This window comes from Dendropsophus ebraccatus, chromosome 2, assembly GCF_027789765.1.
Source record: "Dendropsophus ebraccatus isolate aDenEbr1 chromosome 2, aDenEbr1.pat, whole genome shotgun sequence".
Lineage (NCBI taxonomy): Eukaryota > Metazoa > Chordata > Amphibia > Anura > Hylidae > Dendropsophus > Dendropsophus ebraccatus.
Window position 1 is genome coordinate 89,825,555 of NC_091455.1, and position 27,292 is coordinate 89,852,846.

A 27,292-nucleotide genomic window follows, 5' to 3' on the forward strand; every position below is an offset into this window, starting at 1 on the left:
TGCTCGGTCACTTAGCACCCCTTTGTATAGTATATACACTATGTATTATGCAAAGCTGCCGCTGAGATGGGAGTGTATGTTTGATGAGTCCTCAGCTTTTTTTTCTTGAAAAGTTTGTTTGTAATGTACTAATGTTCTATTTCTTATTCTGTACTTGGAGAACAGGTTTGGTTACTTATAAGGGAATTTTCATTTAACAGAATTGTCTGACATTACCTGTCATCTATGAGTCGCACCTGAAACTGGACATAAACTGGCTATTGTATACTAGGAATGTGTTGTTACACTGTTTATTAAAGGGTAGTTCCCCATTTTTTTCCCTTTCAAATCAACTGGGGCCAGAAAGTGCAAGAGGTTTGTAATTTACTTCTATTATAAAATCTCAAGTCTAATGGCTCAGTACTGTATCATGTATACTACACTGATCTATATGAGAGATTAGTTTAGTTGAATTAGAAATCCCCCAGGGGGACTTTTAATAAATAAAAAAGTAAACATATTTGGTATTGTTGCGTGTGTATTTACCCAAACTATTAAATTATCACATTCCTGATCTTGCACGGTGAACTGTGTAAGTGCAAACAAAATTCCTTAGTGCAAAATTGCGCATTTTTGGTCACATCACATTCAGAAAAATTGTAATAAAAAGCGATCAAAAAGTTGCATATATGATAGAAAGCACAGATCATGGCGCAAAAAATGAAACAATTAGTGGGGCAAAAAAGGGCTCATGTGGGTCTGTAGGTGAAAAAATGCAAGCTTTTAAACACAAGGAGGAAAAAGCAAAAGCGAAAATTGTCTTTCCTTAAGGGGTTAATGTAACCTCCCCTGTCCATGTGTTCAGTCCGGACTTACAGGTGTTATAGAGGGGTACTCCTGCTCAAAACCTCTCTTTTGAGTCTGTTAGTGTATATTCTGGAACAGGTTTCCCTGGTGATAACAGCTTCTCATCTGGGCTTAGAGGCCGGACCTGCCGCCTCTACTGAATCAAGATCATAGGAACCCATGATCATAGGGTTTGTTTGCAGTGTCAGCATTGGGTGCCTAGGGCCACCAGTGGGGGCCCACCTTACAGCTTCTGCACATGAAAATGTTACCTGTCCATGAGGGTTGGGGGAGGAGCTAAGCAATTAAGTGACCTATAATAAGAATGATCATATTTATAATACATGCTGTGACAATTATATGGATGCCAAAGATATGGGGTAACTGTAAATGTGTTCCCCTAAGTAGTGATAACATGGAGATATACAAAAAATGCAGGGACCAATTTTTTCCCCCTGCCCTATGTCTTAGATGAGCTTTGTAAGTAGGTCCTCCTGGTGGTCATTCCTTTTGGTACTTTCCCCCTTGTGGCTAGAATGTTTCCAGAAGGGTTAGGCTGGGTTTACACTACGGAACCCGAGCGGAGAATTTCCGACTGATTCTGTATCGCGTACTCGTTCACCGGTGCGCGCCTCTCCGCCTGTGCCATAGACACCATTCTATGCATGGGCGGATTCCGCATTCCGCCAAAAGAATTCACGGGCGCCCCCGCACGGGCGGAGAGGCGTGCGGCCGTAAACGGGTAGGTGCTATGGCATCCATCGGAAATTCTCCGCTCGGGTTCAGTAGTGTGAACCCAGCCTAAGGCCGCATTCACACGTTCATGTTCTGCATGGAACACTGACATGAAATGCCCTTAATGGAATCCTTTAAACTTCAAACTTCATGTATCTATTTTATTTTGTAAAAGGAAAACCACATTGACATTTTTGTACTGCTGCTGACCACAAACTACCAAGAGCAAACTGCCTATCTGTTTTCCTCATCCACTTTAACAAGGATGTGTATGTGGCTTTCCATCTGCCAACCATTGCGGAGGCTGGGAAGGCTTGAGAAGGATGACTAGCTGTTATTAGGCAGAGGGCTGTGCAGAATCAGTGTGTAATTCTTGGAGGGAGAAGTGCGGGCATCTGCCAAGCTGCCAGAGCGTAGCCCAAACCAAAGTTAAAGAGAAAACAAGGTGATTCCTCTTTTTTAGAATAATTACAGCTACAGACTGCCAGCTTATATAATTGTACAAGCAGAGACACTATTATTATTCGACTAAATTAAGGACTGCTGCAAATTCTTACTCTAATGCAAATTACTGGTGTATTTTACCCTCAAGTAACATCATTTAGTTAAAAAAAAACAAAAAAAAACACGCCTTATTATGTTTATTGAATCATTACCTCGTTTTATTCCTTTGGGTGACGAAAAATATTAAACAGACTTTTTCTTTCAATAGAAGACCCATTTTTGATGATTTTTTTTTTTTACTTTCAATGTCATAAATTGACCCATGTGTACACACATTTTATTTTTGGTACGCACAGATAGTGGTGAGAAATATCAAGTACTTTAGAACCTGAATATAACAGTTTTCCGTCTGTGTTGTCATTTTTATATTTGTGTTTATTTGTATGCTTAGATGCTTCCAGTATTTGGCTACTTGTAATAGTCAGTGAAGAAGTAGTGACAACAGCATGTTGTTATCCACCGGTAGGTTATGTTTGGCACTGGATACATCTGTAAATTATCAAGTGGTCCAACAGACCACCAAACTTTTTAAAGTAAGGGGCTGTAAGGGGAAACACTAATAATTGCTTAGTTTTTATGCTATCAAAAATAATAAAACTGGTACATACAGTATGAACGTATATGTCATATACACCAGTGTTTCCCAACTCCAGTCCTCAAGGACCACCTACAGAATTTTAGGATATGCCATACAGAGAACACCTGTGATGATACCTGACACACTCTATAATTATATCACCTGTTATGTACCAAGGAAATCCTCAAAACATGATCTGTGGGTCCTTGAGGGCTGGAGTTGGGGAACACTAGTATACACAATTGGACATAACATTAAAACAATCTGACTAAGATTGTGTAGCTCTGACCTGTAAAATAAAACAGGTCTGACCTGTAAAATGACTCTGACCAGTCACTAGAACAAGTGGGGAGAAGCGTGCAGCTGACTGCTTCTCTCAACTGTCCCTGTGTGCACAAGATGGTCTTATAGACTCACATTGGGGGTCCGTCTAAGTGTCCTTTTACACACATAGATATCTAACCAATTTATCTGACAGTTTTTTTAAGCCAAAGCCAGGAATGAATTTGAAAAGAGGATAGATCCCATTCTTTCCTTTATGACCAGATAATCAGGCAGTAAAAGCTACATGCACATCGTTAGCGATGTCCATGCAGCCCTTGCATAAACACCTGGCACCTTACCTCTCCCCACTCCTAGACAGCTGACATGGCGCTCAGCAGCCAAGAGGGGGAAGCTGTGGAGCACAGGAGAGAAGACCGGGAGCAGGGAGAGGTAAGGTGTCAGGTGTTTGGGGAATCGTCGGTCGCGCATCACTATTACACGTATCAGCCTGATTCTGCCAATTATCCCTCTGTGGAATAGGGCCCTTAGGGTGACTTTACACAGAGAGATTTATCTGACAGATTTTTGAAGCCAAAGCCAGGAATGGATTTGAAAAGAGGAGAAATCTCAGTCTTTTCTTTATGACCTGTATCCTGTTTGTAGTCCATTCATGGCTTTGGCTTCACAATAAATCTCTGTGTAAAGGCACCCTTAGTCATGTGCACAGAGCTGGGGAAAGATCATGCTTAGCAGGCACTTCACACTGCTTTAGGGTGCCTTCACACATACAGTATCACTGCTTATTTATCGCATGAAACTCGCACGAAAGTAGCTGCGTTTTTTGTGGTGTTAAACTCTCCTGTGAAAATCATGTAAAAATCAAAATTCGCATGTAAAAATCGCACCAAACACGCAGCGAGAATACACATACATTGACTTTATAGCAATCAGTATCACTGTGGATTGCAGCAATAAATACGCAGCGATACGGTGCATGTGAAGGCACCCTTATAGAGCATTTTTTTCTAAATCACCGTGGCTATATTCGATTGGGATACTCCTTTAGGGTACAAACACACACACACTGTATATGCAGCAGATCTGCAGCAGATTTGATGCTGTTTTCAGTTATATAGATCTAATCTGCTGCGTATCGCAGCAGTAAATAAGCTGCGTATACAGTGTGTGTGTGTTTGTACCCTTAGGGTAAATTCACACGGCCGGATCCGCCGGGAGTTTCAGGCACCTAATCCGCAATACACGTATTAATAATAATAAGAATAATACGTGTATTGCGGATTAGCTGCGGATTTCGTGCTTGTAACTCCCGGTGGATCCGCCCGTGTGAATTTACCATTAAAGCTGAGTTAAATGAAATGGCTTTGCAATTTACAGCTAAATCTAAAATCTTTCTTATTTCAGGTCAATTTTGTGACATGTCAGCTGTTTGCACTTGTAACTGCTGTGTGGTTTCGTACTTACCTAAGTCCCAGACAAGCACATGTTACTATCCGTCATGGCATTGCCACGATTGTTGGTGTTTACCTTGCAGTATTTTGCTTTGGATGGTAAGTTATAGATGTTTATTTTTACTGCATTAGGGTATGTTCACACTGAGTAATATCGGCGGAATTCCGCGGCGAAATCCTGCCTGACTCAGTGTCTCTGTGGGATGACTCACGTGCCTCCGCTCCAGCTGTTCTCCACTCAAAGAATTGACATGTCGTGTGTCACTCCGCCTATATTACTAGGGGTGTGAACATACCCTAAATGATATGCTTTTTTGGATTATGATTTTATATCATATATATTTGTTATGGTCTGATACATATTGATTTTTACCTAATTGTAATGGAATGTTCATTGTGCCCTATGTGGTGCCCAGATTTTAGTCTATTTGTGACTATGGGGTTCGCTAATAGCGAGATGCGTGTGATTTAATCAGTGAATTTATCAAGAAGTAGACTATAGTTGCATATAAAAGACACACTGCTAAAATCAGCCTGCCTGTTACTACATCATGCTGCACTCCGATAAGACCACATGAACATGGTGACATATTCAATTTAATAGACATTTCTGAGCAGAATGGTTTTTGGTTTGAAGGCAAAGGTTTCTCTTCTGGTTAAACATATTCCAGCAGTCCAATAAAATCCGGTATTTATTGTAAATGTTCTATAAAATCATTACATAGAAAGAAGTGCAAGTTCCCTAAGGATTCTAGACTCGTTTCGGCTCGCTCTGAGCCTAGATTACAGCATAAGATACTGTGATCAAGGCTCAGAGCGAGCCAAAACGAGTCTAGCATCCTTATGGAACTTGCACTTCTTTGTATGTAATGATTTTATGGAACATTTACAATAAATACCGGATTTTATTGGCCTGCTAGAATATGTTTTTGTTTATCCATGTTGCAATGCCTGATTGCCCACAGGTGAGGTCCTCTGCATTCCTATTCTGGTGATACGAATAGTTCCAACCACCATACCGAACAAGGATTGATGGAGTAGCAGCGGTAAAATCTTTTTTTTTTTTTTTTTTTTCTCTGCTTTTATTTTGATTCATGGTTACTCACATTCATGCAAATCCCATTGTCTCATTTTTAGGGTTTTCTTTAAAATGTACCTGTCGTTTGTAAAAACATTTAAAATGTCATAGCGATATGTAAAAAATGCGCATGCTGCAGCATGTCTTCACCGTGCTCTGTGTAAGAAAAAAAAAAAAGTCAGGCTCCATAGACTTGCATTATAAGCCCCACTTTTTTTTTTTTTTTATTTATTTTTTTTATTGTAACTTTTTTTTAAAATTTAGGCAATTAAAAGACTTTTGCAAATTTCAATAACTAACTTATAGTGGTTCGGCACAGCCTCTGGAAAAGCTATTAGGGGTTACACAGCATGAGAACAGCCGAGTGCACAGAGAAGATGTGGGTCTGCTATTCCCTACTGCTTCAGTATGAGAAAAACCATCATGAATAGGTTCATAGAGACATGTCAAAAGTTTCGATCGGCACAGGTCTGAGTGTTCAGATCCGTACCGATCTGGAGATAGGAGAAGAACGGTCTAAGCGCGGTCCTCTCCTGGCACTGTGTCACATGATTAGTGGGACTTATAATCGAGCTCTACGGAGCCCGACTGATCGAGTGACACAGAGCTGGGAGAGGACAGCGCTTAACGCTCTATCTCCAGATCACAGCTTTTGAAAAGTCAAATTTTTTTTTACAAACAACAGGTACACTTAGAAATAGCACTCCACTGCAGTGTCTGCAGTGTTTGAAAAAGAAATATTAGAAATAATAGTTGTTAGTCTGAAGTGTGCATGCATGCAATTCAAAGAGCCCACTGACTATTTTTGTGATAATTTTATTTTTGCCTTTAATATTTTAGGTACTCTCTGCACATATTTTCTTTAGTGTTTTTGAGCTACTCCATTATGATCTTCGCAAGTACAGAAAATGTTCACAGGTAAGGAAAGCACAAAAAGCGACAGTGTGGTACCTTAAGCTTGGCATAGACTTTTAATAACTGTCAGACGAAGATTCCTTCTGCTGACAGTTATCTCTTCTTACTTTCCCATATACATGAACTTTCGACAAAGCTGAACTTTCATATGTTGTCTGTGCGGAAGGGATGGGCGAGCAACAGCCAGACAACTCTGGCACCAGCTTACTTCTCCTGAAACAAAAAGGCCAGACCACAAAGATCAAGCAAGCCTGACCCTTCCCTCCACTGACATCATCCACACCATAAAAGTGGACTGTAGGCAGCATAGAGAAAGTTTACACTTTATAGTGCTATATATGTCTGATACTGTAGTTCCTAATTTGTTTTACAGCTGTCTTCATGTTATAAATGCAAGACATAGCAGCACCAATGCAAAAAGAAGTTGGGTTTTAGCCCCAAATAACAAATGCTTGTTTAGTCACTTTAAAGAGGTAGAGCGGTGCTCGACATTTATTCACTTAATAACACACATTACAAAGTTACATTGCACTTACACTTTATCTAGTTTTTCTCCAATGCTGCCTAGATGCTCTCAATATATTATAAGGGTCCAGGTGTAAGCTGTGGTTTATTTATGTTATCTCTGCACATCCATTTTTAAACCAGTGTATTTGTTATTTACTGAATAAAGGAAATATTTATATTTAATAGTTGTTGCATACATTTTTTTGGTGTAGGCCATTTCTGTAGGATTTATACTGTATATTGCTGGTAGCCACACCGGACATATATGTTGTGTTGTATTTGGTCTAAATAGGATTTACATTACAAAGTTATACAACTTTGTAATGTGTGTTATTTAAGTGAATGGCCCCCTTCCCCGTGTTTAAAATTGCTCTTTTCCCAGCCTTATAACACTTTTATCCTCTGGTCTATGGGGCTGATGCCCATTGGTATGGGCCGACCTAGAGGGGGTGGGGCCTAGACCTTTAGGCCAGCCTGTTCCAATGGTTGGCAAAGGGGCGGGGCCAATGAAGTCGCGGAGGGGGTAGGGCATACGGTGGCGCTGTGGGCAGGGCTAAGCGTCACAGTTGGTGTGAAGCCCTGCCCACTTAGCACAATCTGCAGATGATGAAAGATCATTTTATACTTGAACAAGCACCATGACGTATGATGTAAAGTAAGTTATGAAAACTGCTAAATTTACCCTTTACATCTATGAAGAGAAGTCAGAATGCAAAAAGGGGGTGACTGTGTTACTTTAAGATACATCTGGATTTGTTCTGATGATAAAGATAGAGAACAACTTCTATCATCTTTTGAGAGAGACATTCTTACAGCAAGGCTACCGTTCAGTAATAGAAGAACAGAACCACAAGATTCCTTAAGAAAAAGCCTTAAGGAATATAAGAAAAAGCAGAAGAACAGTTGGGTACCGTTAGTGGACACCTATACAATCACTGGATTATACAATCACTGATGCTTTCTCATGTTCATCCTCTAATGTGGTTTATGTGATAAAATGTACATAATGCTCCACGGGAATTTACATTGGGGAAACAAAACTAGACTAGAGTCTAGAATAAATTTACATAGACACACCATAAAAAGAAGTCTGTGGGACATCATTTTTCAAAACCATACCATAGAATGACAGACTCAAAGGTACTCAAAAGTCACTACCAGAAAGACAGAGATTAATGGTGCATTTGCACAAAGAGATTTATCTGACAGAATGGATTTGAGAAGAGGAGAAATCTCAGTCTTTCCTTTATGACCTCTTCCTTATTCGTAGTCTGTTCTTGGCTTTGGCTCTGTCAGATAAATCTTGTCTAAACACACCATAAAGTGTGGGAATTCAAATTGATAAAACCTTTCCAGTTATTCACACTCACTGGTAAATTAACAATCATTTGTAAACTTGTCTGATTAAGTGATTTTTAAATCCCAAAAGATCAATATTCTAATAATTTTTTCTCTGCCAATATAGGTATCACTCCTAAAATACTGATAGATTTATTAAATAAATCTATCTATATACCTGGTGCGGCACCTAGTTTCACACCTGATGAATACAGACAGCCTGTTTAGCACATATTGGTTCCTTCTATCTCCTGGTCCAGGTTGTTGATCTTAGCGGACATCCACTCAGACCCTCACTATAAGGACGTGAATTTTAAGTCTGAATTGACCAGTTTGCCCTCAACTGATGGCGTATTGCTAAGATTTTATCTGCTGCATTTTCTCTTTCTATTTGTCCATATAATTTTGATTCTCCCTGAAAACACATGAAATATAGAAGTGTGGTAATAATATTACATAGTAGTAATAAAGTATTATAATGTGCATTTTATAAGAATGAATTGTTCAATGTGTAGTCTCGTATGCTTTTATTTTTCAGTTACTCTTTTATACTTGCTATGGGATACCTGACACTATGCCAGATTAACCGAGTGTATATATTCAACTATGGCATCCTCACAACTGATTTTTCTGGGTAAGTATAAGCTGTCTGCTCAAGAGCTGATGAATTGTAAGGAGTTGTCTGGTCTTGGTCTTCACTTTCAAACACTTGGATAATACAATATTTCTTTTTATTCGTTTACCTCCAGAGCTATAGCATGGGGAGTTTCTAATGAATAAAAGTAAGTAACCATTTAAAGGACAAGTGCCATGAAAAACTTTTTCCCAGTAATTGAAGCACATAACAAAGTTATATAACTCTGTAATGTGCTTCAATCACCTATCTGCCTCCCTTCCCTGTCTTTTCCCCCCTCCTCCCCCTACCAGGAAGTGTCCTAACTCACACAGACCTGATGACTGCCTTCACTGTCACCAGGCAGCTCCTTCTTGTGAGGATGAGTCATCAGCAGGAGGGCTGCTCTAGGTCCTGTTATACCAGCCCCCCCTCCCCAGTCCAAGTGATGGCTTGCAGTTGTTCAGCCAATGGGAGCTGAGCAAGCCTGTCACCTGACAAGGCAGGGGAGGGGGGAGGCTAGTGTAACAGGAGAAGGAGCTGAGAGAAGAGCTTGGTGACGGTGACGACAGTAATCAGGTCTGTGTGAGTTAGGACACTTCCTGGTGGGGGGTGGAGGGGGGAAAAGACAGGGAAGGGAGGCAGATAGGTGATTGGAGCACATTACAGAGTTATATAACTTTGTAATGTGCTTCAATTACTGGGAAAAAGTTTTTCATGGCACTTGTCCTTTAAAGACCAATAGGAAATTGGGAAATTAACAATTTTCCTTTAAGGCGCCCCTGTGTGGCATGTCAAAATTATTCATAAAGTGACGGGAACACTGGAGATTTCGAGTATACTGTCTAATCCATGACAGGGCCTGTATTCATGAGAAAACCCTCACCTTAAAAAAAGGAAGAACAAACTTTATCCCCTTTTGAACTCTTGAAAGGGTGCCTTCACACGTAAAGGACCTGCTGCGGATGCCTGCCCTGTACACTCTATGGGCTGCTGACACTCTGTCAGCAGCCTGCCCCGTTAACCCCCCGCCGCAGGAGCGTATAAATCACCTTCTCCATGTTTCGGCTTGCCCTGTCGCAGCGCACTGATTGGCTGAGCAGGACGTGAGGATGCTGGGAGCCCCCAAGGAAGCCGGAGTGGGGAGCAGGTGAAGTATACGCTCCAGCGACGGTGGGTTAACAGGGCGGGCTGCTGACAAACTCACAGCGGGATGTCCATCCTGCTGCAGGTTTGTCTGCCCATAGAGTGTACAGGGCAGGGATCCGCAGCGGATATCGCTGCAAATTTACAGCGAGAAATCTTCTGTGGATCCATTACGTGTGAAGGCACCATAATAGTAAGTTGATGTAAAAAAATAAAATAAAGACATTCCTTTTATATGCTGGCCCCTCTGCTGCCACCAACATTTGTGTTGGGAACTTTAGGGCTGTCTAAGCCTGCAGTTCCCGGTCCCCTTCTCTGCAATAATGACGTGCCGCTAAGCCTACAGTTCCTGTGCAGTTTCCGTTTCTCAGCTGTGAACAAACTATGTCGCACATTGCTATGGAGAGCAAAGAATGACGGGATAAAGGGAGAGTACATATGTTGTAGTAATTAAAACTCAACAATTCAGCATGGCCAAAAGTTAAAGGGCTGTATAGCAAATGTGGGCTACTGCTTTGGTAGGTGTAAGCAGACTTGGTTTCCAAGGACATGTCATCTTGAAGGTGAGGAGGAGAGGAAGCCAGTATCTATATTCGGGTAGACTGGCATGGTAACTTAACCACGTGCATATAAAGGCTTTTACTGTCAGGTCATAGGGTTGCAAGGGGGGAAAGCTACAATAAGAGAGAGATAATTACCAGCCTGGGAAGTTCTTTCCCCTCTTAAAAGCCTGTAGATCGGTTGGGTTTGTTGAGATTTTTGTCTTATGGCACCATATTTCTTCATTGCAGTCCTTTGATGATTGTGACACAGAAAATCACAACATTGGCTTTCCAGCTACATGATGGTAAGATGTTCAGCTATTTGACATTGGAAGGTGTAGTTCTGGGACATGGAAGAAGTGAAAAAGGCTACATATAACCATTTTCTATTTCCATTTACTTCAATGGAACTGAGCAGCAAAACCCAGCCCAAGCTGGAGACAAGAGTGGGGCTGTCTCTGGAAGAAAGTGGCCATGTTTTTGTAGCACTAGATAACTCCTTTAAATGCTGCTGTCTATTTTTACTGCGGCATATAGATGGTTAAATAACCGGCACAGGCAATCGCTCAGTGACAGCTTTTAGGGGCCACTTCCAGCTGCTCCATGTACATGCTTATGCTTGAATGGAATAAATGTACAGTGCTGCACCGTAGTGATTAAATTGTGCAGTATGTTTCACTGAAAAATGTGCAAGTATGGTAGCTATTGGTGTATGTTGGAATCTGTTCAATACATTTACTTTACCTCTTCTCTGTACTCAAACTAATCAGTATTCAAGCAGGCTTCCCAAACAGGTTGCGGTTAAGTACAAAGATACCACTGTATGTTAGTAATCTCACCTGTACCTGTGTGGCTGTCACATGACTGGGATGCAAGCGTTTATTAAAACAGGCCGGTCGAGAGTGTTTTCAGGTGTAAACTTTGTAAGAACACCTGCACCAGGGCAAGCTGCTAATTGAGGTCCTAGCAGCCAGAAACCTATAAGTATATGTCATAAAAGAAGTGGTGAAAGCATTTGAGACTTTAGCTTAGTTCTTGATCCTCTTGACTGGTGACTGAAATAGGAAATTGATAAATTACTAACTAACTGCAAATTTAAGGGCATAAAAAAAAACATATGCCTCAACTAAAAATGCAGTGTGAACCTTACACTTTAATTATCAGATAAGTTAGAGCTTATGATTGCTATTGTGCTTACTTTACAAGGGCTTTGTTACTGTAATAAGTTATAGCATCTAAGGTTTTGACCCCCCCAAGCGTCCAGGACACAAAGGGCAGTAATCTAGCACAATGTCCATGTCTTTCTTTCTGACGGTCTAATGGTATGTAGATACTGTAGCACAGAACTGTTGTGATTCTCTTTGAGTTGAGATATTCCAGACCCAGAGCTGGGGTCCCACAAGGTAAAGATGGATGTGCTGCCCATAACAACCAATCAGATTTCAGCTCACATTTAGGCTGCCAATAATTGAGATTAGAGATGATTGGAAATCTTAGGTTCTATCTAACTCGAACCTTGTCGAACCTTCCGCATTTGATTCTCAATGCCTTCCCGGTCTGTGGGGAAGGAGGAGACAGCCTGGGTACCGCTTTGAATTCCGGGATTTAGTCTATTACCTAGGCTATATCTCGGAATTCCAGGCGGTACCCGGGCTGTCTCCTCCTTCCCCACGGACTTGGAAGGCATCGGGAACCAAATGCGGAAGGTTAGAGTTCGATAGAACCTAAGATTTTCCGATGTTCGATCATCTCTAATTAAGATCAGTCACTTCATTGATTGCAGTGTGCAACTCCTTTATTTTTGTGCGTTGCTTTTGCTAAATGATCACAAATGGCCTTACAGTGGACTTGCTGGATACATGGATTTTGGTCTACACAGTATGGCTGTGTTCACACATCTTTTTTTAGGCAGAAAAATGGCAGTTGTTTGATGATGACGGCTATAAACATAAATAATGATCATGAACATTATTGAAGGCCATCATTGTAAAATAACAGCCGTTTTTTTGCATAAAAAGACGATGTGTGAACATAGCCTATGTCTGTTTGTTAAATGTATTGTGTACTGTATGTTATAAAAGTTATAATTGATCTGTACGAGTGAATCCAAAATGCAGAAAGAGGCTGGGTTCACACTATGTATATTTGAGGCTGTATTTGGTCCTCATGTCAGGTCCTCATAGCAACCAAAACCAGGAGTGGATTGAAAACACAGAAAAGCTCTGTCCACACAATGTTGAAATTGAGTGGATGGCCGCCATATAACGGTAAATAACTTCCATTATTTCAATACAACAGCCGTTGTTTTAAAATAACAGCAAATATTTGCCATTAAATGGCGGCTATCCACTCAATTACAACATTATGTGAACAGAGCCTTTCTGTGTTTTCAATCCACTCCTTGTTTTGGTTGCTATACAGCCTCAAAAATACAGCCTCAAATATACGTAGTGTGAACCCAGCCTCTAGAAGGTGTAAATTTTTTCATTATAATGATAATAATAATAATTTTGCAAACACTGACCAAAGTACTATGTGTAAACTCTACCTAATACTTGCATTTAGGGTTAATCAGTATCTTGTCCATGTGTAAGGTCTAAATGTGACACAATGGGGGAAATTTATTAATGGGGTTGCACTGGTGTTCTTGCATTATCTAAAACATTTTTGCGCAAGCTCTATTTTGTACAAAAATATGCAACATTTTGGATTTTTACAGCATGCATGCTAATTTAGTAAAAGTTTATGTAAACATATAAATTGTTGCCATAATCTACACCAGCTTCTAGCTATAGGTTACCCAAAAGTACTGTGTTGTTGTGAAATGGTGGAAACAAATAATCAATATAGACCATATATATCTAAGTGTGTGTTATTCATGAGTAGGGATGAACAAATCTACAGTAGGAACTAAGCGAATCACTATCGCTATCTGCATTCTGTCCGTCAGGTTGTGGGCTTCGAAGTCTGCTCTGCTCCATGCCACCACTCCCGAGTGCTGGGAAAGGATGGATCCAGTCCTCGGAAACTGGGAAAATTTTCCCAGAACTGGATCCATCTTTTCCCAGCACCCAGGAAGGAGCAGGTGCCTGATGGGCAAGATGCAGATCGGAACGAAGTGCTTTGCTTCGTTCCTACTGTAGATTTAATCGTCTCTATTCATGAGTGTAAAAATGTTTGTTCTGTACTGTCCTGCTTTATTTTACAAATGTTAATTCTCAAAAAAAAGGTCTTGCTATAACTTGGTGAGAAGTGAAAAAACAGGTTTTACCAGTGGAATGTTATGAATGTAGCTGCTCGTCAACAGAGAAACCAGTGAAAATACAGGAAATATCTTTTGGAGAACTGTTAGGATTGGCAAACATCATCAATTTAGGGTGGAGGAAATCCAGAGCATTTACATTTACAGCAGAGTTAGAGAGAGGCCAAGCAGGGATTTTACCAAAAAGTTTTTTTTATTTTTAATTATATTGCATTCTTCTTTGTAGGAATGTGCAAAAATCCAGATATGCTCAGCAAGCAACAATTACAAGATTCTATAAAGTAAGAGTTTTTAGAGTATTTTACAGTATAGGTATCAGAGTTGTTGTGAAGGTTACATAAATTCATGTTCTGCACCTGATGTTATTGGGAACAGATGTATAAAATTACTATTACATAGCTATGATTATTGTTGCAGGAGAAAACCCACTTTTCTGGAGTACATTAGCTACCACCTCAATTTTATGAGTATCTTGGCTGGGCCGTGTAGCAATTTCAATGAGTATGTTGGATTTATTGAAGGACAACATTTAAGATCGAAGTTACTAGAAGTCAAAGGGAAAAAGTGCACCTTATTTACCGATCCTTCTCCTAATGTAAGAACTAAATTTATACAGTGTTCCTTTTCAGAGTTTTTTTTTTTTTTTGCCATACAACACCTGAAAATTAAATTTTTATAAAAAAAAAAAAAATCGGCAGATTTTCCTATAATAATGTGTTACATAGAAACATTAAAGATTGTCAGCATTTTCCTTCTTATTGTCTTAGGCTTCGTTCCCACTGAGCAAAACTAGCGGAATTCCGCGGCGGACAACATGTTCATTCTTCAGCGCGGACAAAGCAGGAGCGCGCGCCTCCCATAGACTCCCATTATTAGAGGGAGGCTAACGGCATTCCGCGGCGGACAATTCCGCCGCGGAATTCCGCTAGTTTTACTCAGTGGGATAGAAGCCTTAGGATAGATATATGTTTATCCCAGGCATGTTTAAATGCTGTTATTGTAGATTTATCTACCAAGTCTGCTGGAAGTTTGGTTCAAGCACCTACTACTCTTTCAGTAAAGTAATATTTTCTCATGTTGCTTATGATCTTTCCCCCAAATAACCTCTCACTGTGTCCTCTTGCTCTTTAGCTCCGTTTTTTTCCCAGAACACACTTTCCTACTGAACCTTATTTAGTCCCATAACATATATAAAAGTTTGATCATGTTCCCCCTTTCCCTTGTTTTATGCCTGACACCCTCCACCATTTTTGTAGCCCGTCCTTGGACCTGTTCTATTATATCAAATATTGGGTGTTCCATTGTTGTCAATAGAAAATTGGCCATTAGAGCACACAAGAGGGAAAACATGTTGGTTAATTCAGCGGCTGTCAAAATTATTTTGCGTGTTCTTTATTTTCATAGAATTTTTGCAAACCACTTTAGATAAAATGACCTTTTTACAGAAACAAACTGTTTAACAGCTATAAAAAGCAGCCAAAAACACAGTGTATGAACATACACAAAATTATCACTATGTAGAAAATGTAAAACATCACCTTTTATTATTATTTATTTTAGAACGTCCTTTTAGAAGAAAACACCTCATGTTATTTAATTATGTGCAGCCGTCACTTGGTGCATTAATGTCCTTGTCCACATATATTGCATATAAACACATTTGCATAACTTGTAAAAAGGGTTGTTGGAACACCATTAGATAACGTGCAGCTTATTGAGGCGTATGAACACTCTTTAGGTGGGTCCATACAACAAGTATCGCAATATGCAACAAACTGAAGAGAAATTTCTTACTTCCCTTATGATAAGTCCTATAGGGAACTCTTACACTATCGTTGTTTCCAGACAAACCTGTTTCTTTTTGCCATGACTCCTTAGGGACTATTGCCACACATTCATCTGGGACCATAGAAGGAATCCATATGCACAGAACTGGTGACAGCTGCACACTCAAGTCACTGAGACAAGTACCAAGGGAAATTAAAAATGTAAATATGTGCCAGCAAACTGCAACTTACCTAAGAAATATACACCGCATACACTCGGGGTGTTCGTGTCCCAATCAGAATCGCTGTCTCCTGATCACAATCTATGTTATACAATGAAAATGACACTTTCAATATTGTATTGCACATTCAGCAAGATTGCAACTTGGTTTCAAGAAAACTCAAAGCTTTACGTCAACTAGTGACACCCACAAGTGCGGATACATTAAAGGGGCTCCGGTGCATTCGCCATATGGGGGCAATTTATTGACCAGCAGTGAACCCGACATGTACCTGCCCTGAGCATCATGGACCACTACCTTATCTCCTTTTCAGTGCTCCTTGTATTTCCTGCAGCTCCTCCCCCTACCTGTGCGATCAAGATGCGGCCTCCCATCAGCTGTAAAGGTTTAGCACCTGTGCGCACGTAGTCTATATCTGCATACTCCCTGCTGTTAATTTTTCTTTCTTTTTTTTTTTTTTTGTTGCGATGTTCCACTTTTACAGTGTTTCTGGATAGTTTACAGAAAAGTTATGCCAAATGCAAAATGCACAGCTCCCTAAGGGATGTCATTAGGACTCTCTTTTGGGCCCCATCAGGTGTGTGGGAGCCTATGGATATGCTATTCTGGCACACATACTGAAGATGCACATAAACATGTGACTTATTGCAAATATTATGGAGCTGCTGACCATAAAAACCAATCAAATTTCAGCTCCCATTTGATAATTGAGATCAGTCACTGTATTGGAGTTTGTTGCTATGTACTGTAAGTAACATCAGTTATTTTAACCATTAGAGATGAGCGAACCGGGTTCGGGTTCGAATCGATCCGAACCTGAACGTTTGGTGTTTGATTAGCGGTGGCTGCAGAACTTGGATAAAGCTCTAAGGTTGCCTGGAAAACATTGATACAGCCAATGACTATATCCATTATTTCCACATAGCCTTACGGCTTTATCCAAGTTCAGCAGCCACCACTAATCAAATGCCGAAAGTCCGGGTTCGGATCGACTCGAGAGTGCTCGAGGTTCGCTCATCTCTATTAACCATACATACTCCATGTTCTTCAGACTTATAAATCCAAGACCACTACATTTGTAGATGTATAACAAAAATAATTACATATAGTTCATATATAATATTGTCTTTCTATGCCCATCATGTAGTGCATAACAATTCTTGTGTACCATATATTAGTGCTTATAAAAGATTTCCAGCCTTATTAACGCTTAAATAATAATGCGAGGGAGGTCTTGTTGCCAGGATTACAACAGGTCATTGGGGAGGCGGGAGGGGGGGGGGGGTAGACTGCCTGCTACTTTGGGGGAAGCAGTTATTATTTTGTTACCAAAACCAGGGAAGGATAAATTAGAGGTAAGCTCCTACAGGCCTATTTCTTTAATTAACATCGATGCAAAATTGTTTGCTTAAGTTCTGGCCATGCGTTTGGGGAAAATTATAGGGGAACTTGTACATGAAGATCAGTGCGGGTTTATCCCTCAGCGTATGACTAGGTACAATATAAGGAGGCTATATAAGAATATGGAAATGGCCGAGAGGGGAGGGTCCCACTCCATCCTGTCCTTGGACGCTGTTAAGGCGTTTGATAGGGTGGCGTTTGATAGGGTGGAGTGGGACTATCTGTGGGAGGTGCTGAGGGGCTTTGGGATAGGGGAAGGATTTATTAATATGGTACGTCTCCTATATACGGATGTTAGAGCCTCAGTGATGGTTAATGGGGTAGTGTCTGAGCCATTCAAGCTTAGTAGAGGGACGAGGCAGGGGTGCCTCCTCTCCCTGCTCCTCTTTGCACTCAGGATAGAACCTCTGGCTATAAAGATAAGGGCCGAACCTGAAATTGTGGGCTTTGGAGTAAGGGGTGGGGAGGATAAAATCTCTCTCTACGCCGATGACTTATTATTGTTCCTGAGATACCCAGATAAGGCTATACCGTTAGTAATGTGAATAGTGCAGGAGGTAGGTAAATTTTCTGGGCTCAAGATAAATTGGGCAAAATCTGTGTTGATGCCACTAGAACAGGGATACTCTATGGGAGGCATTTATTAAGTCAGGCGTTTTTTTATGCCGGACGTAAAAATGCCCCCGCAGCTCCGGCGCTACGGAGATTTATGTAGAGGCGGACTGCCTCTACATAAATCCCGTGCGCGCCGTTGCGCACCGCCGAAAACCTACGCCAGCTGAGGACTGGAGTAGGTTTTCGGCGTACATTTTGGCGGAACGGATGGTAAATCGCGCGGACTCTGAGTCCGCGCCCTCCGTTCCGCCCACTTTCCGCCCCCTGGCGTACTCGGCGGAAAGTGCCGATTTGCGAATATTTTATTCGCAAATCGGCCATTTGCGTATAAAAAAATACGCAAATCGGCACTTTCCGCCGAAAATCATCCGTTCGCCGGATGATACATGTGACCCTATGTCTTTTGGTCCATTGCGTACATTGGAAGATAACGGGAATTTTATGTATCTGGGGATTTGTGTGTCTAGAAAGATAGACGAGTATCATGATCTTGACACTAAGCGTTGTGTGAAAGAGCTTGAGAAAAAGATTAGGCTGTAACAAAATTTACCTATTTCTAGGGCGGATAGGATTACCCTGATAAAATTGGTTTGTTTGCCTAAGCTTCTATATGTGTTTTGCTCCTCACCTCTTTGGATCGGAAATGGGCTTTTTAGAAGTATTAGGGCAGCATTTAAAGCATTAATCTGGGGGCGGAAAAGAATTTGAATGAAGTTGGAGGGGTTGAGTGTCCCGTTGGAAATGGGGGGCCTGAATGTTCCTGATGCAAGGTTGTATTTTGTGTCCTCACAGGTGTTTTGGTTAATAAATTGGGAGAGCAGAAAATTTTATAAAAATCTGGTTAGAGGTAAAGAGGGTGACATTTTTTGCATTTTGGAATCAGGATGGTTGGAGGAGTGTGAATGGAGAGAATGTAGAATGGTTGTATTAATGGGTAAGGTATGGAAGGAACTGAAGAGAGTGTTGGGAATAGAGGGAGTATTGGGATTTGCCCCCTTATGGGATAACAGTAATTTAGGGGAGATTAAAAAGGTAGGGGTTTTGAAAGAGTTAAAGGAGGCTGGGGTTAAGTATGTGGAAGATGTATGGGGAGTGAATGGGATTAAAAGTTGGGAGAGGATGAAGAGCGATTATGATTTGAGTCAGCATGTATGGTATGAGTATGTAAGAATTCGTCACGCCCTCCAAGCAATGGTAGCCTCTAGGAAGTTTAAGGTCTGCGGGTATAATGAAGTGATAGAAAAAATAAGAACTCAGCCCTTTGTAAAGAAAGGTATCTCTAGGACCTATAAGAGCCTGATGCTTACGTATTTAAAGAGTAAGGAGAGGTGGGAGGCAGAAATTGGGGTTATTGGGGAAGTTCAATGGGCAAGTATATGTGGAAATTTGAAGAAAGTTTCAGCGGTGGGTAATCATAGGATCACACAGTTTAACATTATACACCGTTTGTACTATACCCCTAAGTTTTTGTTTAAAATTAATAAGAGGAGGGGGGAGGAATATCCCAGATGTGGGGAGTTACAGGCAGGATTTGCACATATGGTGTGGGGCTAAGATCCTTCTGGGACCAAGAGATTTGGGGAGATACTTCTGGGATAAAGATGGGGGGGGGGGGGGGGGGGAGGGGGAAGGGGAAGATTATAAGGTTATTATTTTATGCTAGATTATTAATTGCTCGGAAATGGTTTGCCTCTAATGGTCCAAACATTTGAGAGGTTAAAGGGTAAGGGAAGGAAGTAAGTAATTTATATATATATAATTTTTTTTTTTTTTTTTTGTCGCTCTCCTACCCTTGACCACTGTTCCTCCCGGGGGGGGGGGGGGGGGGGTTGGTTTGTATGTATAGAATGTGATATTGTACAGATGTTTGGTTTTGGTGTTTTTTGAAAAATAAAATTATTAAAAAATTAAATAATAATGCAAACATACTGTCTGTATACTAATTTAACTGTGGACTGCTATCTTTAGCTTCACATGAAGGCTAGGTTCACACTATGTAAAAATGACTGCCATCTTTTATAACAATGGCCGCTAATTGTGCAATGACGGCCGTTATGAAAGACGCCCATCATTTTTACATTGTGTGAACCTAGCCTAATAGTCACAAATACACAAATAATGTGTGCATCTAACTAATGTGTTTTTATTTTTTTCTCCAGAAAGCTGTGATAAGGAAACTCATCACTTGTGCGGTCTCTCTCATTTTCTTCCTAACTGTATCCAAAGCTTTCCCGCTTACATATATGTTGGAGGATAAGTTCATTGATGAATCTCCTTTGCTTTGGAAGCTTATCTACCTCTATATTTCAACAATGTCCTGTAAACCTAAATATTACTTTGCTTGGACACTAGGTGAGTTACCGTTATTGTAGGTATTAAAGGAAAAGTATCTAACCTGCTGATAGCTCCCTATAGTGCATGGTTTAAATTCTGTATTTGGTTATTTGGGTGCTGCATTACTAGACTATTCTTTACCTCCTACCTGCCCCTCCCATGCCTGACGCTGCTTGACTGAGAACCAGCTGCAAATGAGCTCCTAGTAGGGTCAGGCATGAGAGAGGAGGAGGTGTTACAGATCAGGAACTTGGTAAAACCTCCCTGACACTTTTCAATTAAGAATAAAAAACATTTTTCTGTGCACCATGTGTCTCCTTAACATATCCATAGGCTTCCACGCACCTGATGGGGCCCAAAAGAGTGTCCTAATGACATCCCTTAGGGAGCTGTGCATTTTGCATTTGGCATAACTTTTCTGTAAACTGTACAGAAACACTGTAAAAGTGGAACATCGCAACAAAAAACAAACAAACAAAAAAAATTAACAGCAGGGAGTATGCAGATATAGACTACGTGCGCACAGGTGCTAAACCTTTACAGCTGATGGGAGGCCGCATCTTGTGGTAGTATCCATATAAATTGTTGTAGTATAGCCTAGTAGCCAAGTGCCAGTTAATTGGTGCACAATCGCCACCAGTTGGGGAACACTTCGGTAGATGAGTATGGGACTAAAAAAATTAGTCTACTGTGATCTTGACGTCTGGAAAAAAAAATGTATACATTGGTCCATTAAATCAGTGCACCTGCTAAAGGTATGCCATGGTATGTGTGAATATGTTTCCGCCAATATGTCTTTCTATTTACTAAATATTTGAGTATTTTTGAATACCTCTAAAACTTATATTTGTATTATTTTTAATTTGCTTAGCTGATGCAGTAAACAATGCAGCGGGATATGGATTTAATGGAATAGATAAAGATGGCAACTTTCGATGGGATCTGATTAATAATCTTAATATAATGAATATTGAGGTGAGTTCACAATAAAATAACTTTGTTTTAAAAGGAATTCTGTGTCTTAACTATGTTTCCATAATAAAATGAATGCCCCTTAAACACTCATGATTATTCCTTGTACATGGCTGTGATATGGTGCAAACAGTTACATAGTGTTATCTGTATTTTCAGGCTGTGTTCGCACATCATTAAATAAATGCAAAATACGGTCATAATTTTCAGTGAAAAAATACGGCCATATTTTTAACGTAATTTGCTCTATTGAAGTTTTTGGTTAATTTGACACACACTGTGCATGGGCGTAAAAATAACATTATTTATGTCATTATTTATAGAAACATTTAGGGACCTTGGTATGTTTTAGGCTATGTTACCACACAGTATTTTTGCTTAGTATTTTCCAAACAAAACTAGGAGTAGATTGAAAAGACAGGCTATGTTCACACACTGTTGAAATTGAGTGGATGTCATTTAATGGCAAATAATGGCTGTTTTTTCAAAACAATTGGGCTGATTGGTTCCCTTTAATTTCTTAAAAGGAATCCATTATGGGGAAAATAACCTGTTTTAAGTCAAGTTTTTATGTTAAACTCCTACCTAGCTCTAATCAGTAAATAAAATGTAGGTGATACGTTCACTCTAAGTGAAAGATTCTACCACATGTCATTGAGTTTTAATTACAGTAGTTGGGGTCCAAGTGTTTAGACCCTGACCAATCACCATCATGCGCAGAAGGGAGAGAAGTTTTTAGACGCATACCTCTCTGCTCATTCTAGATATCAGCTGGGGTCTGAACAGATCCCAACAAATCAAAACTTTGACATGTCCATAGGAGTTTTTTTTAAAGTTACATGAACACTTTACGGGAGGTGTTCGGCCACTTTGACACTGATGGCCCAATTATGGGATTTTTGCTGCAATTCTGATCGCAGTAAAATATCAATATTTTTGCCACAATTCTGTCAAAATTGCATCATTCACTGCAAAATCACAGCAAAAACGCATAATTAAAGCCAATTAAACATCATGTGTGAACATATGTTCATGTCAAATGTTGCTGAACTGGTGACCCAGCAACACCACTGCACAATAAACAGGACACAACAACTGGTGGCTGTAGTTTACTGCATATCAGCTCCTATTTAAGTGAATAACCCAAACAGCTGATTGACAGGGCTTCTGAGCATTGGCTTCCCACCCATCAGACATGTCAAATATTTTTTTAAAGGCACGGGTCCATTTTATAGTGAATCTGTCAGATACAATTCACATTCCAAAATGTGGACACTGTTAGACAGCTGTCATTTTATACACTGTATGCATTGGACATCCATCATTCCATTGACTTCTAAGGATTGCATTGCAATCAGATAAATTGCAGCAATAACAGACGTCTTTTTAAATAGAAAAAACAGATGTCTTCTCTCCTTTTTTGACATGCGAATATAGCCTAAGGTGAGCTTACAAATGCAGTTCTAGGCTATGTTCCCACACAGTAATTTTTCCCTAGTATTTTGGTCCATATTTTGCAAACTAAAACCAGGAGTGGATTGAAAACACAGAACTCCTATGTTTACACACTTAAAATTGAGTGGATGGCTGCCATTTAATGGCAAATAACTGCAGTTATTTGAAAACAACGGCCATTGTTTTAAACTAATAGTAATTATTTGCCATTAAATGACAGCTAACCACTCAATTTCAACAGTGTGGGAACATAGCCTTTTTAAGTTTTCAATCCACTCCAGGTTTTGGTTGCAAAATACTGAGCAAAAATACTGTGTGAGAACATAGCCTTAGGCTGGGTTCACTCTACGTATATTTGTCAGTATTGTGGTCCTCATATTGCAACCAAAACCAGGAGTGGATTAAAAACACAGAAAGGCTCTGTTCACACAATGTTGAAATTGAGTGGATGGCCGTCATATAACAGTAAATAACTGCCATTATTTCAATATAACAGCCGTTGTTTTAAAATAACAGCAAATATTTGCCATTAAATGACGGCCATCCACTCAATTTCAACATTGTGTGAACAGATCCATTCTGTGTTTTTGATTCACTCCTGGTTTTGGTTGCAATATGAGGACCACAATACTGACTGAAATATACGTAGTGTGAACCCAGCCTTAATATGCATCATAAAGGGTAAGATTCTTACTATTTTCAGTTTTGAATCCACTCTTGGTTTTGGCCCAAAAAGAAGAACCTGATCAAAACCTTTGTGTGTACAGGAAGCATGTGTTCCTCCAAGAACCACTTTAACCCCTTCACGTCAGCATTAGGAAGATATACGTTCCTGCTGCACATACCAAGTGCAGCAGGAACATGTATGCATGTTCCTGACACTGAAGGGGTTTGATGTGTGCGGGACTGCACACATCAGTGTCCAGGCAGCTGAGCGTAATGAGAGGCAGCTGCGTCTCATTAACCCCTTAAACGCCGTGATCTATAGCGATTACTGCGTTTAAGGTACTCAGTGACAGAACAAGCATCTGTCACTGAGTGATCGGGACCTACGGGAGTATTAAAAAAAAAAAAAACTTATCCCCCCGAACCCAATAAAAGTTTAATATACCCCCTTGCCCAATATAAAAATATAAAAATAAATAAATAAACATATATATCATAGAGTGCTAAATTGTCTGATCTTTAAAGATATTACATTATTGTTCCCACACTGTGAATGGTGTTAACGAAAAAAAAAAACCCACACACACCACGATTGCTGATTTTTCAGAAAAAAATTAATAAAAAAGCGATCAAAATTTTTCTGTTACACCAATGTGATATTAGTAAAAACTAGAGATCATGGCACAAAAAATGACACCCCAACCGGCCCTGTAGGTGGCAAAAATAAAGGTGCTATGGCTCTTAGAAGGCAGGGAGGAACATTGCGTTAATTTGACCTGGACTTTTGTGAATCAAAGGGCTTGGTCTTGAAGGGGTTAACAATGTACTATTCATTTGTTAATGATAACAAATGAAAAATTTATGCTAATTTGTCAAATTTTTACAACTTTCTAGGGCTTTTACTTGGACAAATACATCACTATTTTCCTTAGATAGTTTTTAAATGAAAATAAAAACTTGTACTACAAATTAGAAATGTTTATGTTGGGTGTCCTTACTGTCAGTAGTTTAAACTGTAGTCTGTGGTTTGTATTATTCAATGCATCATTCTGATTCCAATCTTTTATTCATTTAATGTGGTAACTGGAGCATGAAAATTTGGCTTAGTAGACTAGGTGCCATAGGTTAAAAACCAAGAATGTCCTTAGCTACTAAGTCAGTCTAGAGACAAGTCTGCCTTAAGGCACAGTTGTGTCCTGCCGAAAACTGTGCACCATAATTCAATCTTAAGTAGCCACTGGCAGTAATTAATGTGTTTGTCGTTTCTTATTCTTCTAGTTGGCTTCAAGTTTTAAAATGTATATAGACAATTGGAATATCCAGACCGCTGTTTGGTTAAAAAGGTAAATTATTAAACTTTTTATGCACTAGGTAAAATATGTTAGAAACATTTCCTCTATATGATTATGTTAACTATCCATTTTTATTCGTAGCAATTATCTGATAGCATAAGGATTTGTAAATCATTAATCTAAATGTTCTGGTGCTTTGAGGGAAGTGCTTCATCTACTTATGTAATAAATTCAGTTGCTGAATTCCTAGGTATATTATTTGTGGTAAATGTGGGATTCTTTGTAAAAACATGAATATATATTTTCTATGTCCCTACAGAGTTTGCTATGATAGAGCACCAAAATACCGTACAGGTTTAACATTCCTTCTTTCTGCTGTTTGGCATGGCGTTTATCCGGGATACTACTACACATTTCTTACTGGAGTTCCTGTGATGTGGGTGGCAAGACGAGTAAGTAGGGGAAGAGTACATATGTTGTTTCAGGGGGGGGGGGGGGTTAAAATTTCACTGACAAATGACTGTCTAATTAGATAAAACTTTACTTTTACATATGCATTTAAAGAGGTACTCTGGCGGTAGAAAATTTTTTATATGTTGTTGCCCTATTCAAAAACACGTACAGTCCGTGAGAAGTGAGAAGGGGCAGTGCTGTGTTTAGTGATTGTCTTGAAAGTGCGGGGCCGCGGTCAGCAGGGGACACCTGAGATGACATAGAAGGAGAGGTAAGCATAAGATGTTTGTTTTTTAATAGGACAGCAACATATAAAGTTTTCTACCGCTGGAGTACCCCTTTAAGAATAAAGTACTTGAGAGAAACAAAATGGGACAAATAAAAGTGTTATACAAGGGGGAGGTCCCTTCTATTATATGAGCCCAATTGTAGTTGGGGACAGGGTAGGGGGTGGGGTAGGTGCACCCAGACTGACACTCCCAGTCTGACCCTGCCTTTTGGGGTGCCCACCTCCTTCTCAGGGTGGCCCCCAACCATTGACAGTTGACGTTGACAGTCTTTTCTTAAGCATCCTGCACATAGTTGTTTTTCATAACACATTGAACTTTATGTTAGTAGTTAATTTTAATAGATAGGTAAATAGATTTTTTTTATGAAAAATGCAAAAAATTCATATATTGCACATTTTTGGTAACCCACAATGCTTAGCATTGCATAAATCTGGAAACCCATTAAAATGTATGTATCTTTCCCTTTGAAGGAAAAGTGTGGCAATTTTTTTTTTATTAAAGTATTGTATTTCCCCCAAAAAAGTTATACAAATCCAATATACACTTATTACAGGAAATGCTTATGAAGGGCTTTTTTTCCCTGCACTTACTACTGCATCAAGGCTTCACTTTCGGGATAAAATGGTAATGTCACGACCCGACTCCCAGAGCTGTGCGGGCTGTGGCTGCTGGAGAGGATGATAACAGGGGGACACTAAGGGACACAGGGCACTGGAGGGACACTGAGCATCCCTCTGCCACCATTCTCTCCAGCAGCCACAGTCCGCACAGCTTTGGGAGTCAGGTCGTGACATCAACATTTTATCCAGGAAGTGAAGCCTTGATGCAGTAGTAAGTGCAGGGAAAAAAGCACTTTGTAAGCATTTCCTGTAATAAGTGTATATTAGGGGTTTGTATAACTTTTGGGGGGCAATGCAATAATTTAATAAAAATTTTCACCCGACTTCTCCTTTAACCTCTTAAGGTTATATGTCATATGTCCCTTGGAGGTCCCTAGGTTACATGTCATATGTCCCTAGAAGGTGTTCTGAACCGCCGCGATCTCGGGTGCCGCGTGTAGCCTGGGACTGCGACTATTAGCGGACACGGTCTGATCGCCGTGCTCGCTAATTAGGTAATCGGAGGCAGCTGTTCCCTGGTGTCTAGTGAGGAGCGATCTCCGTGTGTGGTGCCGCCCGGGGTCCGCTCCAAGATGGCGCCGACCCCGGCTCGGCACTCGTTTGTTTTCGGCTGCAGCAGCCGAAAGCAAGCTAGTGCCGATCTCATTGATCTTTGCTGTGTTACTATACAGCAAAGATCTCAATGAGAGATCAAAGTGTATATACTAGAAGTCCCCCAGGGGACAAGTATATGTGTAAAAAAAAAAAAAAAAAGTATTATTAGTAAAAAGCCCCCTCCCCTAATAAAAGTTTGAATCACCCTCCTTTCCCCATGTTTTAAATAAAAGTAAATAAATAAATAAACATGTTGGCGTACAAACACATACCCCCCAAATAAAAGAAATGTGTTTTTTTTTTTTTCAATTTCACCACACAATTTTTTTTCTGGTTTCGCAGTGTACTTTATGCAAAAATTCAGCCTGTCATTGCAAAGTACAATTAGTGATGAAGTTATTTTTTGCGTCACTAATTGTACTTTGCAATGACAGGCTGAATTTTTGCATAAAGTACACTGCGAAACCAGAAAAAAATTCAAAATGTGGTAAAATTGAAAAAAAAAAAAACGCATTTCTCATGTGGGTTTCTAGGTGGAAAAATGCAAGTGCTATGGCCTTTTAAACACAAGGAGGAAAAAACGAAAATGCAAAAACGAAAATTGGACCCTTCCTTAAAGGGTTAAAGTCACAGCATCTGAGAATGGGAAGACACAGGTATTTCTGGTGTAGTAAAGCAAATCTTTCACTATACAATAGTAAAATAGTAGAACACTCTGTTGTATTTGTTTGAGGAGCATAGTATAGTGACTGGTTTACCCTAACTTTTGCATCTATTGTGCAATTCAACCACATCTCCCTCCCTAAGCACTAAATTT

The 27,292-nt window shown here is 40.0% G+C and overlaps 1 protein-coding gene across 4 annotated transcripts in view; it reads left to right on the plus strand.

Annotated features, from left to right (window-relative positions):
• Positions 1–27,292, plus strand: part of MBOAT1 (membrane bound O-acyltransferase domain containing 1) — a 59,184-nt gene that overhangs the window by 28,996 nt on the left and 2,896 nt on the right. For 2 of the 4 annotated variants that reach the window (XM_069957938.1, XM_069957936.1), the window contains exons 2-12: positions 2,456–2,526; positions 4,328–4,473; positions 6,293–6,370; positions 8,751–8,846; positions 10,763–10,818; positions 14,002–14,056; positions 14,193–14,370; positions 19,959–20,151; positions 21,005–21,108; positions 24,505–24,569; positions 24,838–24,970. In XM_069957938.1, coding sequence (XP_069814039.1) covers positions 6,339–6,370; positions 8,751–8,846; positions 10,763–10,818; positions 14,002–14,056; positions 14,193–14,370; positions 19,959–20,151; positions 21,005–21,108; positions 24,505–24,569; positions 24,838–24,970 — 912 coding nt within the window. In that variant the 5' untranslated portion in view covers positions 2,456–2,526; positions 4,328–4,473; positions 6,293–6,338. Of the gene's footprint in view, positions 1–2,455; positions 2,527–4,327; positions 4,474–5,400; positions 5,421–6,292; positions 6,371–8,750; positions 8,847–10,762; positions 10,819–14,001; positions 14,057–14,192; positions 14,371–19,958; positions 20,152–21,004; positions 21,109–24,504; positions 24,570–24,837; positions 24,971–27,292 lie in introns of those variants that run through there. The other 2 variants (XM_069957934.1, XM_069957935.1) reach the window with 2 other exon arrangements.